The 17,459-nt window shown below is 37.8% G+C and overlaps 1 protein-coding gene across 5 annotated transcripts in view; it reads right to left on the minus strand.

The window, feature by feature from the left end:
- USP44 (ubiquitin specific peptidase 44) overlaps window positions 1-17,459 on the minus strand; it is a 54,941-nt gene that overhangs the window by 3,979 nt on the left and 33,503 nt on the right. For all 5 annotated transcript variants that reach the window (XM_023257329.2, XM_023257330.2, XM_023257331.2 and 2 more), the window contains 3 exons: window positions 10,903-12,397; window positions 6,791-6,986; window positions 4,318-4,426 (listed from right to left, as the gene is read on the minus strand). In XM_023257329.2, the coding sequence (XP_023113097.2) occupies window positions 4,318-4,426; window positions 6,791-6,986; window positions 10,903-12,327 (1,730 nt within the window). In that variant the 5' untranslated portion in view covers window positions 12,328-12,397. The remainder of the gene's footprint in view (window positions 1-4,317; window positions 4,427-6,790; window positions 6,987-10,902; window positions 12,398-17,459) is intronic.

The following is a 17,459-nucleotide window of genomic DNA, read 5'->3' on the forward strand; positions in this document are numbered from 1 at the left end:
ATACCCCAGAAGCTAGAGTTTGTACTTGGGAAACATACTCTGGATCCTTCTTGGCCAGATGTGGAGAAAAAAACAACAAAACCTCTAATTCCTCAGAACACTTAAGAGCTCTTCAAAAAAAAAAAAAAAAAAAAAAAAAAAAAAAAGGAACTGTGACCCTTCCTTGTAAGTCAGCAAAATACTCATTAGGGATAGAACTCTAATAGTGCCTCTATACTGTCATTTTCCCAGCCTGTTGGTCATCCTTCTTGGTACTAGATCAAAACATGGCAAACAATGTTTTTATCATACACAGAGTATGAGCTGGTGTTACAAGGGAAAATAATGTAATACACGGTTGTTCTTAGAAGGGATTATAATGCAGCTTGGGGTACTGTGGTGCAGAGACAAAAGACAGCCATTGATGAAAATATAATAGCATTAAAGTACTAAAACATGAAGTTATAATAGATAAAAATAAGTAGACAAAGGAGAAAGGAATATAGATAGGTTTTGTGAAGTCAAAATATGTGAAGATGCTATCAGTACAATATAAACTGGTATGGAACTAAAGGTGAGACTTGCAAATTAAATGGACTAAGACTCATATCCCAATCCTTCCCCATGAAATGTATGAAAAATCCTACATCCAGTGCACCTTTAATCAGGATGGAAGACCAAGCACGTTAAAAAAAAAAAAGGGACTTGCTTAACGTAAGTTCCTATAATTCTTATCATTCACAAGTTTATATTTTATTTAACCATAAAATTCAAACCTTACATTATTTAATAATGCTCAATAAACACTTGTATGCCATCTAAATAGACAATTGATTCCTATTGATAAGTTTGGCACCCAGTTTTTTTCTGCTGATACAGTAAAATGTGGGTGCCTGGGTGGCTCAGTGGGTTAAGTGTCCAACTCTTGATTTCAGCGTAGATCATGATTTTTAAAAAAATTTTTTAATGATTGTTTATTTTTGAGAGAGACAGAGCACAAGTGGGGGAGGGGCAGACAGAGGGAGACACAGAATTGGAAGCAGGCTCCAGGCTCTGAGCTGTCAGCACAGAGCCCGACGTGGGGCTTGAACTCACAAACCATGAGATGATGACCTGAGCTGAAGTCGGACACTCAACTGACTGAGCCACCCAGGCGCCCCTCAGATCATGATCTTGAGGTTTGTGAGTTTGAGCCCTGTTTTGGGCTCTGCACTGACAGTGCAGACCCTGCTTGGGATTCTCTCTCACTCTCTCTGTCCCACTCATGCTCTCTCAAAATAAATAAAACACACACACAAAAAAAGAAATACAGTAAAATGATAACAAGATAACACTATACCCTAAGTGCACAGTGGTTTACTTCAAAGAGAAGGGAGAGAATAGACTGGGAGACACACGTGGGGAGCTTTTACGGTACTAGAAACGTTCCATTTCTTATGCCTTTTCAGAGGCTCCTGTATGCCCCTCTCCAATCCCATTCTCCCTTTTATCTTTTATATATCCTATATATTTTATACACTGGCAAATCTTCATTCAAAGATGAAGAAAAAGGAGAAAGACAAAGTGGTAAAGGCAGCATAAACAAAATCTCTGAATCAGAAATAAATATGGCACGAAGGGTCAAAAATGTTTTGGGCAGAAGATGGAAAGGGAGTCAAACAGGTTTAACTCTAAGGAAAGCTTCAAATACCAGGTTAAAGCAGCAATTATGAAGAACAGGAAGTTCTTTAACAGTTTACAGTAGCCGATTCAGTACCAATTTATGTAACCAAAATTTGAGTCCTTTCAGTTTTTTCTTTACAGAATCTCATTTATGTTCTTACCTCTCCATGCTCCCTGGCCCTGGAATACAACATTAACCTCCTAATTAGTCCTCCAGGTTCCACTCCACTTGATTTTATGTACAATGGCCGGTCTTGCCTGACTTCACTAAACCTTTTGTTTATACCCTTCCCTGTTCCTTCCTCCGTACCTTTGTTCATGTTGCTCCCTTAGGCTAAAGTGCTCCTCCTTCTGTACATGCCCCATTCATTCACTTAGTAAATATTTTCGGCCAAATACTATGCACAGAATTTGGTTCTGGGCCTTGGGATACAGGAATGAAATAGACAACATTCCTGTCCTTACTGAGCTTCTGTTCCACTAGCAGAGGAAGAGAAATAAGTAAACTACTAATTGCAGGTGACGGGTTCTGTCATTTAAGCAGAAACAGGGTAATATGATAATGAGGGTTGGGTGGTACTACCTTTTTTCTTTTTTAGAAAAAAAAGAGAGAGCTTGAGCAAGGGTGAGGGGCAGAGGGAGAAAGAATCTTAAACGCTCAGCATGAGCCCGACACAGGGCTAGATCCCACAACCCAGGGATCATGACCTGAGCCAAACGCGAACCCTTAACTGAATGGGCCACCCAGGTTCCCTGAGTGGTGCTACTTTTAAGTAGGATGGTCAGGGAAGTCTGCTCTAAAGAGATGACATATAAACTGAGATCTGAATAAAGACCCCTATGCCATAAGAGAGGCTTTGGGAACATCAGCTAACTCCCTCTTCTAAGTCTCTGATAAATCAATTTGTATATAATTTGTGATACTTAGTATTTCTATTTCACCACTATTTCTGTGCATGCCTGACTATAATCTTGAGAAAAGGAACCTACTTTATAGTCCCCAAAGAATATAGAACAACATCTTGCATTAACCAGCACTCACATGTTATTTGCTGAGTGTACCTTTAACAGCTTCAATAAGTAACTGAAATAACTGACTAGAGTTAACAGTGAATATCTCTGGGAAGTGGGACTGAGAGGAAAGAGGTACTTATTTTGGGCTTTTACTTTACCTTCTGTAAAGTTTGAATTAAAAAAAATATATTATTGGGGCACCTGGGTGGCTCAGTTGGTTGAGTGTCTGACTTCAGCTCGGGTCATGGTCTAGCAGTTCGTGAGTTTGAGCCCCGTGTCGGGCTCTGTGCTAACAGAGCAGCCCAGAGCCTGCTTCAGATTCTGTCTCTCTCTCTCTCTCTCTCTCTCTCTCTCTCTCTCTCTCTCTCTCCCTCCCCCTCCCCTGCTTATGCTCTGCCTCTGTCTCAAAAATAAGTAAATAAATGTTAAAATAAATAAATATTTTAATTATTAAAAAAACTTTACATTTTTTAATGTTTATTTATTTTTGAAGGAGAGAGAAACAGAGTGTGATGTGGGGAGGGGCAGAGTGACAGGGAGACAGCAGGCTCCAGACTCTGAGCTGTCAGCACACAGCCCCTTGTGGGGCTTGAAGTCACAAACCGTGAGATCATGACCTGAGCCGACGTCAGACCCGTAACCAACTGAGCCACCCAGGCGCCCCAATTATTAAAAAAACTTTAAACAAGCAAAACCCAATATGTATGAAAAACATGGTCTCAGTAGTTTTCAAGTCCTAGCACATAAAGTCATTTGAGAGAAGAATAAGCTTTAAGGTTAACATGGTTATTACAAAGTATGAAACCATATGCTTTGCTTAACCAACAGTTTTGCAAACTAATTCACCTGACTAAACATATTTCTGAACACTAGAATTTTTTTTTGTTTTTGTTAACTGCTCTTAGTTGAACTTATTTTTCTGAGAATGAAGCAATTGAGCCAAATCCTCTAAGTTATAAAGACTTTTATACCCTCACTGAGCATATTTTAAACTCTATAAGCAGAAACTTATATGGAGAATAAGATTACTGAGCAGACCAAAATGGGAGGGGTCGACTCATTAGCAATGTATTCTACAAGGGAAGCAAATCAGAAGTTTAGTTATTAAATGTAGTGTTTACTGGTCAAGGCTAGAGATAATGACAGGATTTTTTTTGTCTTTAAAAAAAAGCAGAAGTAGGGGTGCCTGGGTGGCTCAGTCAGTCAAGCATCTGACTCTCAATCCTGGCTCAAGTTATGATCTCATGGTTCCTGATATCTAGCCCCACCTGGAGCTCTGCTTGGGATTCTCTCTCTTCCTCTCTCTCTGCCCCATGCACACACACTCTCAAATAAGTAAACATTTAAAAAGTAAGTAAATAAATAAGTGAATGCAGAAGTAGGTAGATGTTATTAAGTCATCTGCTAGCCCAGTATATACTACTAAAATTTGATTCATTATGTGTGTTAAGTTTTAAAGCATGATAAGCACAAGGAATGATTAAATTAGAAGTGTAAAGTTGGAGGGGAGCCTGGCTGGCTCAGTTGGTATATCATGTGACTCTTGATCTTGGTGGTGTTAAGTTCAAACCCCACGTTGAATGTAGAGATTACTTAAAAATAAAAAATCTTTAAAACAAACAAACAAATGAAGCATGTAGTTATAATACCACTACTACTAACCTGAATCGTTTGAGATGTAGTCTGAGAACCTGAGGTAGGTGACAAACCATAAGCTGTTTTCGTGCTTCTGTGAGTACAACTGATTTTGAGGAAAACCTTCTACGTTTTGCTGTGATATCAAAGACAGAATGAGAATCAGATTTAAAGATACAAAGAAATGCTGAGTAAATACTTTAGACATGTATTATTAAACATCTTCTCTGTCACAGGCATTGTACTGCGCTAGAGATAAGGACATACTTGCTCTAAAAAAAACTTGTAAGTACAAACATGCATATACACAACTTAAGAGCTAGTCAAGGTAGACAGATATGTACACAATTCAGTACATGATTTTTTTTTTAATGTTTTTATTTATTTTTGAGACAGAGAGAGACAGAACATGAGCGGGGAAGGGGCAGAGAGAGAGGGAGACACAGAATCTGAAGCAGGCTCCAGGCTCTGAGCTGTCAGCACAGAGCCCGACGCGGGGCTCGAACTCACAGACCATGAGATCATGACCTGAGCTGAAGTTGGACGCCCAACCAACTGAGCCACCCAGGCGCCCCAATTCAGTACATGATTTAATATAATCCTGCAAATAAGGCAACAGAATGATATAGTGCTACAATACTTAAAAATGGATTTGGCTATGCCAATTAATAAGAAAACTTTCCCTAAACATACTTTAATATACACTTCCCAAATTCTTCATTTAAACAATTATCATGGTCAGTTCATTTACTGAATTTAATCAGAATCCCAGTGGGGACAGGTTCATAATTGCTCAGAACACCCTTCCCCACTTCCTGACACAGCAGTCCTTTACCAGCTCTGTGTCTGAGGACTCCCTCGGTGTCTTGCTTTTGCTATTTTAGTACAAATCTTAAAACAGGTGGCATTTTAGATTCTTTCTGTTGTCTCCTCTGCTTCTCTTAGAGGTTCACCTATGAATTGTACCCTGCAGCTTCAGGCTGGGCCATTATCTACAAGTTTGCTCTGGACACCTAGGAGCTGTCCTTCAACTTATACAGCAGCTCTGACTCCAGTCACAGCAATAGCTGCTTCTCCTGTAGGGGGTGGAACCAGTCCCCTATGAGGCTATCCTCTAAGCCATCTCCACTTGCCACCAGAAGACTTTCCTCCAAGTCTCTGCTCCTGACATCCAGGAATCCAGCGCTGCTGAATGTCCTAGACCTACATTTGGATTGTCTCCCTGAATATATGGCCCATGTATAGCTAGATAAGTGATGTCAACTCCCTGACTTATAATTTTAAACACTTGCCTGTATGTATTAAATTAGAGTAGCTCTTTTAGGCCCAACACACACACACAAACATATTATAAATCATATTCTGTATTCATTCATAGTATCTTTCTATTCCCAGATTTGGTGATGAAAGCATCTAGGACCATTCACATTTATGTCCAAGAAAAAAAATACTTCACCATTTGAATTTGATAAGGTTTATTTTGTTCTAACCTCATAAATCTTAGGGTTATATATTTATAACAGAGTTCATATTAGACAGCACTCAGAAAATGTCAGCATAAGCCATTCTAAGAAAACCATCAATTGATGTGACATTTCTTCAATGCTGGAACATCCAATATTTCTTTTATATTACTTTAGAAGTTTAGTATCTAAAACCCTAGAGTCATTTTTTCCAGACATGGAAATTAGAAAGAATACTTGAAAATATATGGTATAAACACTAAGATGCCACATGTACATTGATAGAAAAGATAGACACCAGCTAAAGACACAACAGATCTGTCATGGTTTTATATACAATTTCCCTGGAGGATGATGCTTCTCTTTAACTGCAATGGCTGTTTCATCCCCCAGTGCTGGGTTCCTGTGCTCACCTCTATGACAGAGTTTCTCATAATAGATCTTAATTGTCTGTTTCTTCCATTAGGAATGTAAGTACCTTAAAAAGTATTTTATTTCTATCCATAGCAATTAGAACAATGACTAATATAGAAGAGACAGTAGACGGTTTTTGACTAAATCTTTGTTTTCATGAAACCAATTTCCATACAGCAGCCCGCCTATATATTATGTCCTATTATCTAGCTATGCATACACACACTTATACGCATATATTATCTATAGATCAGTGTTTTGATATGTAGCTAAAAGACTCAGCAAACATTACATTCAGTACTAAATAATATGCCTTCCTTTGACTATTCCCCGTTGCTACTTTATTCTGTCTCACATATTAAGTTTAAATTTCTTATTTTATGAATTCTTTCTCTCCACAATTGACTATAGGATAAATTCTTTTAATGTCATCAGAAGGCAAAACAAACACATAGTTCACAAATGCCAATTGTAAAGTAGAAACATCTATCCCAATTTCTTTTGATGAACTACCAAACTTTATTTCCAGAACTACTACTTCAGGAATTTTTTACGCTTCCTCTCATTTGTGTTTCTCTTTGCTAATCTTAGAAAAGCAAAGAGAATATATAGTCTCTACTTACAGTTACACTGGTCACATACGTAGATTTTTCCTTCTAAAGCTTCAGTTTCTGTGAATTTGGCCAACATTTCAGTAACCAGACATGGCTGGGAAGCAATATCTTTTCCACTGCATTGGTATCTTTCTGGAAATTCCAATGACAAGTCCCAGAAAGGTTCTATGGTATTTGATTTGTTGTCACATGCAACACATGTAACCTGAAAATAAAAATATTAGTTCCTCAGATTACAATCCTTCTGTCAAAACACTTACTCCTTTCACTATAGAGGTCAGTAAATTAGTTTTTCTTATGAAAATGCACCATCAGAATTCTGAATAATTTGCTTTGTATTATTTTCAGGGATTTTTTTATTATTATAATTTTTCCTTTCAATGACTGTCATTAAACCCATTATGTACTGGTGGGCTTTAACCAGTAGGCATTTAAAAAACTCCAAGGCCATTAGTCAAATCTGAATGTAGGTTAAAAAAAAAAAAAAAAGACAACTGTGGACTCATTTAATTTGGCATATGTGTGTGTGTGAGAGAGAGATTTATATGCATTTAATTTAATATGTTTAGATTATTAGACTTGTTCTTTGTCCTTTTTCCTTCCTCATCTTTCACTAATTTTCTCTCTCCAAATCCCTATAACCTCTTAACCATGATACAAATAAAATACTATTTGTATATTTTTATATATAGTATATTAGAACGTGTAGATTTTGAAGCCCTACCAACTGATAATTTCAAAAGCCAATACATTAAAATTTTTTTTTTTTCAACGTTTATTTACTTTTGGGACAGAGAGAGACAGAGCATGAACGGGGGAGGGGCAGAGAGAGAGGGAGACACAGAATCAGAAACAGGCTCCAGGCTCTGAGCCATCAGCCCAGAGCCTGACGCGGGGCTCAAACTCACGGACCGCGAGATCGTGACCTGGCTGAAGTCAGACGCTTAACCGACTGCGCCACCCAGGCGCCCCAAAAGCCAATACATTTAATGTAAATGGTGTCATCATACTCTCACTTAAAACAAACATCACTACATCAAAATCTTCACCAAATATAGGAACTACAAAGAATACGGGGCAGTTCTAACAACTGACATAGGAAATAGAGCAACTGGAAAGGGAAAGACTTATAACTTCAGTGAAACACTCAGCAGGATTTAATGTTGAAGACTACAAATCTAATAATCCCCACATGATAGATTATTAAACTCTTTCATAAAGCTACATTCCTGGAACAGGCAACAAAATAAAGAAGCCAGGTCTAATGTAGATTTTAGATTTAACAAATTGACACAAAGAAAAGAACACTCTTGGTGTTTGTCTGGGGACTCATTTGGGCCAGGTTTTAACCTATTGAGAACAGTTTATTAAAGGAACCGAGCATCTGAATCTCCTGAGATAACCATATTCCTAAGAGTTTATTACATGTCCAAAGGAAGAGAGCAAAAAGCTGGCATAAAAATTTTTATTAATTTCAAGTCATCCATAAAAGAAAAAATAAACACACAGGCACTCTTGCACTATTCAAAAATATAAAATATAAAATTCTTTCTGGAAAGAAATTTGTACTCAAGTATCAAAAGACCTACCTTTTGACAAAGTAATGCTACTTCTAGGGTTCTGTCTTAAGAAAATCATTAGAAAAAATGTCTTATAACTTTATAATAACAGAAAAACTGCAACTATTTTACAAGTCAACAATATGGGAATGGGTAAATAAATTATAGTATATACATATAATGGACATTGACATGCTGTAAAAAAACAAAAAAAGGATAAAATATTTTAAAGACTGAAAAATCTTCACATCATAATGAAAAACTACAGGCACCTGGGTGGCTCAGTTAGCCATCTGCCTCCTGATTTTTGTTCAGGTCATGATTTCACGATTATGAATGTTGAGCTCCAGTCAGGCTCTGTGCTGAACATGAAGTCTGCTTAAGATTCCCTCTCTCTCCCTCTCTCTCTCTCAACAACAACAACAACAACAAAACAACAAAAAATGAAGAAAGGAGATAAATTCATCATGACCACACAAGTTGGGGAAAATATGTATAAATGTGCAGAAGAAAAAAAACTAGAAGGAAATATACCAAAATATTAATAGTTTTTATATGTGGATTGTGGAGTTATGGGATAAGGGGATGGTTTTTCTTTTACTGCATAGATTTATTGTATCATATAGGTCCTTGGGGACTATATATTACCTCTATTTATAATAGTGCATTAAAAAAATTTTTTTTTTAATTTTTAGGTAAGTTCTAGGCCCAACATGGGGCTTGAACTCACAACCCCAAGGATCCAGAGTTGCATATCCTACCGACTGAGCCAGCCAGACACTCCTATAATAGTGCATTTTATTATTTTTTTTCCTCTCTTTCTTTTTTTTAAGTTTATTTATTTTGAGAGAGAGTGTGTGTGCAGATGGGGGAAAGGTAGACAGAGGGAATCCAACCAGGCTCTGCTCTGTCAGTGTGGAGCCCAATGTGGGGCTTGAACCCATGAATCATGAGATCATGACCTGAGCTGAAGTTGGATGCTTAATCAACCAAGCCACCCAGGCACCCTTAATAGTGCATTTTAAGCTTTTGCATAAAAATGGTAGAAAAATAAAATTGCATGCAACATAAGAAACAACTCTAATTTGCTATTTGGCACAATGTAGAATCTTTACATTTCTGAAACATTAAGTGGAATAAAGATCACAGATACACCCAAGGAATAATTACATTTGAAATACTTAAACTACAGGCACGCATGGCTGGCTCAGTTGGTAGAGCATGTGATTCAATCTTGGGATCATGAATTCAAGCCCCACATTGGGCACAGAGCTTCAAAAATTTTTTTTTAATGTTTATTTTGAGAGAGAGAGAGTGTATGCACAAGCAGGGGAGGGGCGGAGAGGGAGAGAGAACCCCAAGCAGGCTCCATGCTGTCAGTGCAGAGCCTGACACGTGGCTCCGTCCAGTGACGCTGGGATCATGACCTGGGCCAAAATCAAGTCAGACACTCAACTGACTGAGCCACCCAGGTGCCCCAAACTTCAAAAAAAAAAATTTTTTTTTTTAATATTTAAGCTACATTCTAGCAAAGTATGCTAATGTTATAAAAACAAAAGGTGGTATCATTACTGTGAAAGTTGAAATGAGGAACAGAGGCAGGTGTGCAAGAGGAAGGAAATGACCTAACAGCCAATTGCCTAAAACAAAAAAAAATTTAAGATCTATGCTATGCAAAAGTAGAGAACCTTATGTCTAGTAATAGTTTACCAACAAGTCCACTCATTAGAGTTATTAATTGGATTAAAGATCCTGGTTTTGTGATTCCTTTTCACAACAAGGGAAACTTTTACAGCAGCAATTAAAATAAAGGAAAATCATTTAGGATTATTTTCAATGAAATCACACTTACTTAAAATTTCCCTACCTACTTATTAAAGCTTTCAGACCTTGCCCTCGTGGATTTTATAGAAAGTCTTCCAGGGCTACCTCTTGGTTCCTAAAATTATTCAAGTGGGTACCAAATCCATTCCCAGTACCGCAACATCTTCAAATCTGTTCCCTAAGGCATTAAACCCTCTCTTCTCAATCTCTCAGAAAATGAATTTAATATTATCAACCTAAGAAGCTTTGTTTCCTGATTCCCTCTTCCCACAAAAAAAGCTTTTTAAAAAATGTTTATTATTTTGAAAGAGAAAGAGTGTGCATGTGCATGCGCAAAAGAGTGGGCGAGGAGCAGAGAGAGGTGGGGAGACAGAGAATCCCAAGCAGGTTCCACACTGTCAGTGCAGAGCCCTGCACAGGGCTCGGACTCAGGAACTGTGCGGTCATGACCTGAGCTGAAATCAAGAGTCGGACGCTTAACCAACTGAGCCAGCCAGATGCCCTAAAAGCTTTGATACCATAGATGAAAAACTACTTCCAGTGATTCATGAAGGAAACACATAAATGAAACACTGTAAATGAATAAGCTGACTTCTTGACACATATTTGTAAAAGCAATCTATTTTGACCTGAAAACAGTCCTCTCTAACACACTAGATAAACAGAGAATACACATTTTTTTAGGCTTCATTTTATGAATTCCCCAAGATGAAAGTAAGATTAAAAACAAATCCATACCTGACTAAGTAGTTGTCCGTGAAAAATATTATTCACAACATTCAGAACCTGTTTGATAAGTTTCCTTTGAGAAGTGGGGATAAGAGCTGGTAACCTAGTACCAGTTGTCTCTAGTTCATGTTGTATTTTATCCAAAAGTTCACAGAGAAATTCCTGAGCATCCTGTTGGGCATAACCACGAAAAGCTGGAATTAGTCTCCACACGGAGTGTAGCATAGCAAATGGTGAGACTAAGGCCCACTTTCCAGACCACATGACTTGGAACAAAGTATGCAATTCATGACAGAGAGAAATGTATTGTGAACTTGGTTCCTTTGGCTGAATAAGTTCCATCTTTCTACTCTTTGATGCTCCACCACTTAGTCCTAATGATAAACTTGGATGTCTGGAGGGAACACAGCCTGTATCTTTTTCTTGGCATTCATTCATTTGATATACTGTATCTGTGACTGGTGGATGCTTATAAGGTGATCTTGTCTTATCACTAGCTGTCACTGCCAGCCATCGGTTCAGATCAAGTTTTAAAAAACATTGCCGAAAAATAAGTAAATGACTCAACACTTGAAGAACAGAATTCATATAGCAAGTATTTCCCAAATTTCTCAATCCAGTTACACCAGGAGTTACTATTGGCCTTTGTTTACCTGAGGAGTCATTGGCTTTTTTTAATCTCACATCTTCTGAGGTAGGTACTACTTTATCTTTTGCTGGTGATGCTGGGGTTTGCAGTGGTACTTGAACAGGAACTATTTCTACTGTGGTAGACTGAGCTAGACCTTGCAAACGTAAACTCTTTCTTGGATGTATACTTTCCAATTCTGTTTTAACTTGATACTCTAATTCTTGTCGTCTTTTCTTCACTTCTCTTTTTGCTATTTTTTCCTGAAATTGTTCCTCTTGTCTTTTTCTTCCAATGGGTGATTGTTCAAACCAAGTTCGAAAGATTTTACCCATTAATATTCTTCTTCTATGCCAAAGAGCAGTATACATTTGATCTTCATTTTGAAGCAGAGATTGGGTGCTATCGTGTAAGTAATAAGTATCATCACTTGTACCCACAGACTGCAAAACCCTTCCACTACGAGTTGTGCACTGATAATTTTGACTTTTGATTGCACTTAAGGTACTTCGTAGTAACTTCAGGTCTCCAGTAGCATTATCATTAAGAACATAATCATCACAAAGGTAACAAAAAACATACATCTCATTCACCTCCAAGGCAACAGGATGACTGCTATCTTGAAAGTGCCTGACTGCATGTTCTTCAATATATCTTCCACAGGCAACATGAGAACAGCTAAGGCAAGCCCAAATCGACTCAGTTGTATTGCAGTCCACACAATGCCATTTCTGAGGGTTGAGGATGGAATGGTCTTGAGCAAGCCGCAACTGCCCAATGTGTTTGCACTTATCCATTGTTAACATTTATTCAGTCTAGCTGAGAAACACATAATCCAAACAAGTCTCTGTTCACGATACTTGAAACATCTGAAAACTAAGCAGAACAATATCAATTTTTAATAAAAGCCAATATTTTTCTTTTTTATAAGGTATTTTTCCAAGAAAAATTTTTATAAATTTGCTTCCTTTGCTCCCAATTTGTGGGCTGCCTGTCATAACACCATAGGCAGTTCTTACTTTTCTTTTGTTTCGAAGCTCTCTAATCTCTCATCTGCCTTCCTCTAAAAAAATACACACTTAACTTTCTCCAACAGGTTCCCTTTAAAAACTGTTTTTAATTTTCTGCCACCATCTACTGGTAGAAAGGGAGTAGTGCCCTCTTTTCAATGAACTAGAATAAGATCCATCCTTTCACCCAATAGTTGAGGGCAGTTTAAAGAACTACATTCCTTTTCTTAAAAATTAGGGTCGGCAAGACTCAAATATATCTCAGTAATGTCTACATTCTGAGACCCCTATCCAAATTGTTACTAAAGCATAATCATAGTTAACAGCATGAGTTCTGAAACAAACACTTAGAGATATGAATTCTACCTCTGCAACATACTGTTATATGTCTGATTTGAGCAAATATGTTAACTTCTCTAAATTTCTGTAAAACAGGGAAAAGTCATACCAACTTCAATGAAAAACTGAAAAAATATGAAATATTTAACACACAGTAAAACCCCAATAAATGGTAGCTATAATGGTAGCTACAGTGAAAAAATATGTATTTTAAGTAGGCTCTATGCCCAGTTGTAGAGCCCAACATGGGGCTTGAACTCTGAGATCGAGACCTGAGCTGAGATTAAATCAGATGTTTAACTGACTGAGGCACCCAGGTGCCCCTAAGATGAACAAATCTTAACATTCTATTATATTCTATTTATTCAAATAAATCACATCGATATTTACTTAATTACCATTTTAAATTTAGCTTTCCACTAGTAAATCAATAATGACCTTTAATTCATGGCTCTGTAACATACTTTGAATTTGACAGACTTGACAGTTTACCTTAGGGAGGGAGAAAGACAGAGACATGCTTTTGTGTTTGAATAGCCTCTTAGGAATGTACAAGGATACATAAGCAAAGAGAAAAAGAAAAATATGAAGTGGATGGCAATATAATAAATGTTTACATTCTGGTGGGCCTATGCACTATCTGAAATTATAAGCTTATTACAAAAACAAAAACAAAACCCCATCCCAACATAATAAAACAAAACAAACAAAACCTATGTGGTTTTGACCCAGAAACATGTTCCTTTATGAGTTAAGAGTCAGGAAAACTTCTGCTACAGGATCTAAAAATAGAGGCATTTGGCTGACTTAGTTGCTTTAGTGTGCAACTCTTTCTTGATCTCAGGATTGTGAGTTTGGACCCCACATTGGGTATAGAGATTACTTAAAAGTAAAATCTTAAAAATAGATAAATAAAAATAAAGATAGTAGGGGTGCCTGCATGGCTCAGTTGGTTGAGCCACTCTTGATTTCAGCTGAATGATCCCAGGGTCATGGGATGGCCTGAGTCAGGCTCCAGGCGTAAGCAGTGGAGTTCTGAGTTCCAGAACTCAGAACATTTTATGTAGTATGATCAATACTTTCAAACTTTTAGGGCAGCTGATAAAAGGACACTATCCAAAATCTATAAATAACTTATCAAACAACCTCCCTCAAAAACAAACAATCCAGTTAAGAAATGGGCAGAAGACATGAATTGATTTTTCCAAAGAAAACATCCAGATGACTGACACGTGAAAAGATGCTCAACATCACTCACCATCAAGGAAATACAAATCAAAACCACGATGAGATACCACCTCTCACCTGTCAGGATGGCTAAAATTAACAACACAGGAAACAACACGTGTTGGTGAAAATGTGGAGAAAGGGGAGCTTTCTCGCCCTGTTGGCAGGAATGCAAATTGGTTCAGCCACTCTGGAAAACAGTATGGAGGTTCTTCAAAAAGTTAAAAATAGAACTACCCTATGATCCAGCAATTGCATTACTAGGTATTTACCTAGTAAATACAAAGGATACAAAAATAGTGGTTCAAAGAGGTATGTGCACTCCAATGTTAATAGCAGCATTATCAACAATAGCCAAATTGTGGAAAGAGCCCAAATGTCCAACAACTGATGAATGAATAATGAAGATGTGGGGTATAGGTAACAATGGAATATTACTCAGCCATCAAAAAGAATGAGATCTTGGGGCACTGGGTGGCTCAGCTGGTTAAGAATCCAACTCTTTTTTTTTTTTTAATGTTTATTTATTTATTTTGAGAGAGACAGACAGAGACAGAGAACACAGCAGGGCAGGGGCAGAGAGAGAGGGGGAGAGAGAATCCCAAACAGGATCCCTTGGAGCCTGACTCAGGGCTCAATCTCATGAGTAAGATAATGACCTGAGCTGAATTCAAGAGTCAGATGCTTAACTGACTGAGCCACCCAAGCACCCCAAATGTCCAACTCTTGATTTTGGCTCAGGTCATGATCTCACGGTCTCATGTGAGATGGAGCCCTGAGTTGGGCTCTGAGCTGAGCGTGGAGCCTGCTTAAGATACTCTCTACCTCATCCCCATTTGTGCGTGTGTGCGTGTGCTCGCTCTCTCTCTCTCTTAAAAAAAAAAAGAATGAAATCTTGGAATTTGCAATAGCATGGATATAACTAGACTGTATTATGCTCAGTGAAAGAAGTCAGTCAGTGAAAGACAAATACCGTAGGATTTCACTTGTATGTGGAATTTAATAAACAAAACAGATGAATATAGGAGAAGGGGGAAAAAAAGAGAGGGAAGCAGGATGGTAAGAGATTCTCTAAATTACAGACAACAAACTGAGGGTTGCTGGAGGGGACATGGGTGGGTAATGGGCTAAATGGGTAATGGAGATTAAGGAGGGCACTTGTGTTGAGCACTGGGTGTTATACGTAAGTGATGAATCACTAAATCCTACTCCTGAAAACAATATTACACTATGTTAACTAACTAGGATTTAAATATAAATTTGAAAAGATAAATAAAAAATACATTTTTTTTAGGACAGCAACATGAATTTCAATGGTACTTAGGTGCCACCTCCAGGCATCTAAGAAAGCTGCAAAGGTGAAGTTGATTTTTGGTTCCTTCTCACTATTTTTTTTTTTTTTTTTTTTTTTTTAGTAAAATCTCCTAGCAATCAGAGAGCCTCTCCCCCTTCATTTCTTAACTTTCAAATGTAGGGTGAATCGTGAATATGGACTTAAGGCTGACCAGTCCCAACACTCACATGTGTACAAGTTTCAGGCACACATTTTTTCTTAAAAATTTTAAAGTTTATTTATTTATAAATAAGTAAACAAGCACAAGTGGGATAGGGGCAGAGAGAGAGGGAGAATCCCAAGCAGGATCCACACTGTCAGTGCAGAGCCTGATGCAAGGCTCGAACTCATAAACTGTGAGACCATGACCTAAGCCAAAATCAAGAGTTGGACACTTAACCGTCTGAACAACCCAGACACCCCTTCAGGCTCATATTTCAAGTTTATTTCTCTTCCTTCAAAATTTCCTGAGGTCCAGAATCTGTTCAAATACAGTATTTTATTAGAACTCCTAGCATTCAACAGTAGTTGCTAATGGCAAAATTAAGACATCAAAGATTAATATGCTCCATTATCCTAAATCCTTCCACGTACTGAAGCTAAATATCTCATCCTTGACTCCTTTTTCTCTCTCCCTACACCAATCCTTCAGGAAAAAATGGTTGGCTCTATCTTAAAAATATATCGAGAACCCGACAATTTATTACCTCTACTGCTCTCACCCTGGTCCAAGTCACAATCAAGTCTCACCTGGATTACTGCAATAAGGCCCCTAAGTGGTCTCCCAGCTTTGATCCTTGTTGCCAGCAAAAGTTTACACAGCAACAGCATGCTCTTCCTATAAACCTAGACCACCAGGGCCCAGACCTGACACTTAAGGGGGTCCCTGCCCTAACCCTCTCCCATTATGTGGAGTCCGCAGAGTCAGGGGGAGGTGGTCACCTGGAGTCTGCACACATCCCAACTTCCCTTTTAGATCCATTCATGGGTACCTAAGACCCAGAAAATTCCCTGCCCTAATCATCCCCAAGCCTGCTTCCAGGAACTATGGGCAATAAGTCACTGAAAAACTCTGTAGAGAAGAATGACATGATCAGATATATAGGTCACAGATGGATCTGAAATGCAGACCCAGAGGAAGGATGAATGATTAAAAGAGATTATTACTACAGATATAAGGAAATTAAAGCTGCAGAAGTGTTGAAGGAAAGATGGGAGCAGAGGTAGATTAGCGTCAAACAAACTTTGGCTTAAAGAACTGGTTCAATATGGAGATTAAGAGAAAAATCTTGGGTTCTCTTCTATCTACTTTAATGTGTTTTTTGTTGTTGTTGTTTTGTTTTTTTTTTAAAGAGAGAGAGAGCACATGTGAGCTGGGGAGGGAAGCAGAGGGGGAGAGAGAGAAACTTAAGCAGGTTCCACGCTCAGTGCAGGGGTCAATTCTGAGCCCAAAATCAAGAATCGAACGCTCATCCAACTGAGCCACCCAGGCCCCCTCTACTTTTGTTTTAAAAAGATTATATAAAAAATAAAATAAAAAGGATCATATAAAGAATACAGAGACAATTTAAACATTCCTTTCTGGCAAGTCAGACAATAATTATTGGTTCAACTTCTTGAGATGAAGATGGAAATGCTGCTTATTTACACTCAAGGGACATTATTTCATTCTAAAATTTTAGAGGTGGTATGAGTTACACCTTGCATAACATTCAGAAAAGAAGACTCAAAAGAAAAGAAACTTCTAGAAAGAATGTATAATATAGTTTATTTTGGGGTTATCCATATTTTCAAATATCTAAATAAGCATGTTACTTATACAATAAATTTTAAATATGCATACTAGTATATAATTTAGCACATATATAGCTAAATTATACACGAGCCTCTTTAATCTCTTCTCTGTTCTGCAAATACATTCCTAATTGTTACTAAAAAATCTATTTACATGATGATGGCAAGGTTCTCACGGCCCTTCAACAGGAAGTGGCCTAAAATTGAACATTGTGATTCCATTCAATGAAAAACC

This window comes from Felis catus, chromosome B4, assembly GCF_018350175.1.
Source record: "Felis catus isolate Fca126 chromosome B4, F.catus_Fca126_mat1.0, whole genome shotgun sequence".
Classification (NCBI taxonomy): domain Eukaryota; kingdom Metazoa; phylum Chordata; class Mammalia; order Carnivora; family Felidae; genus Felis; species Felis catus.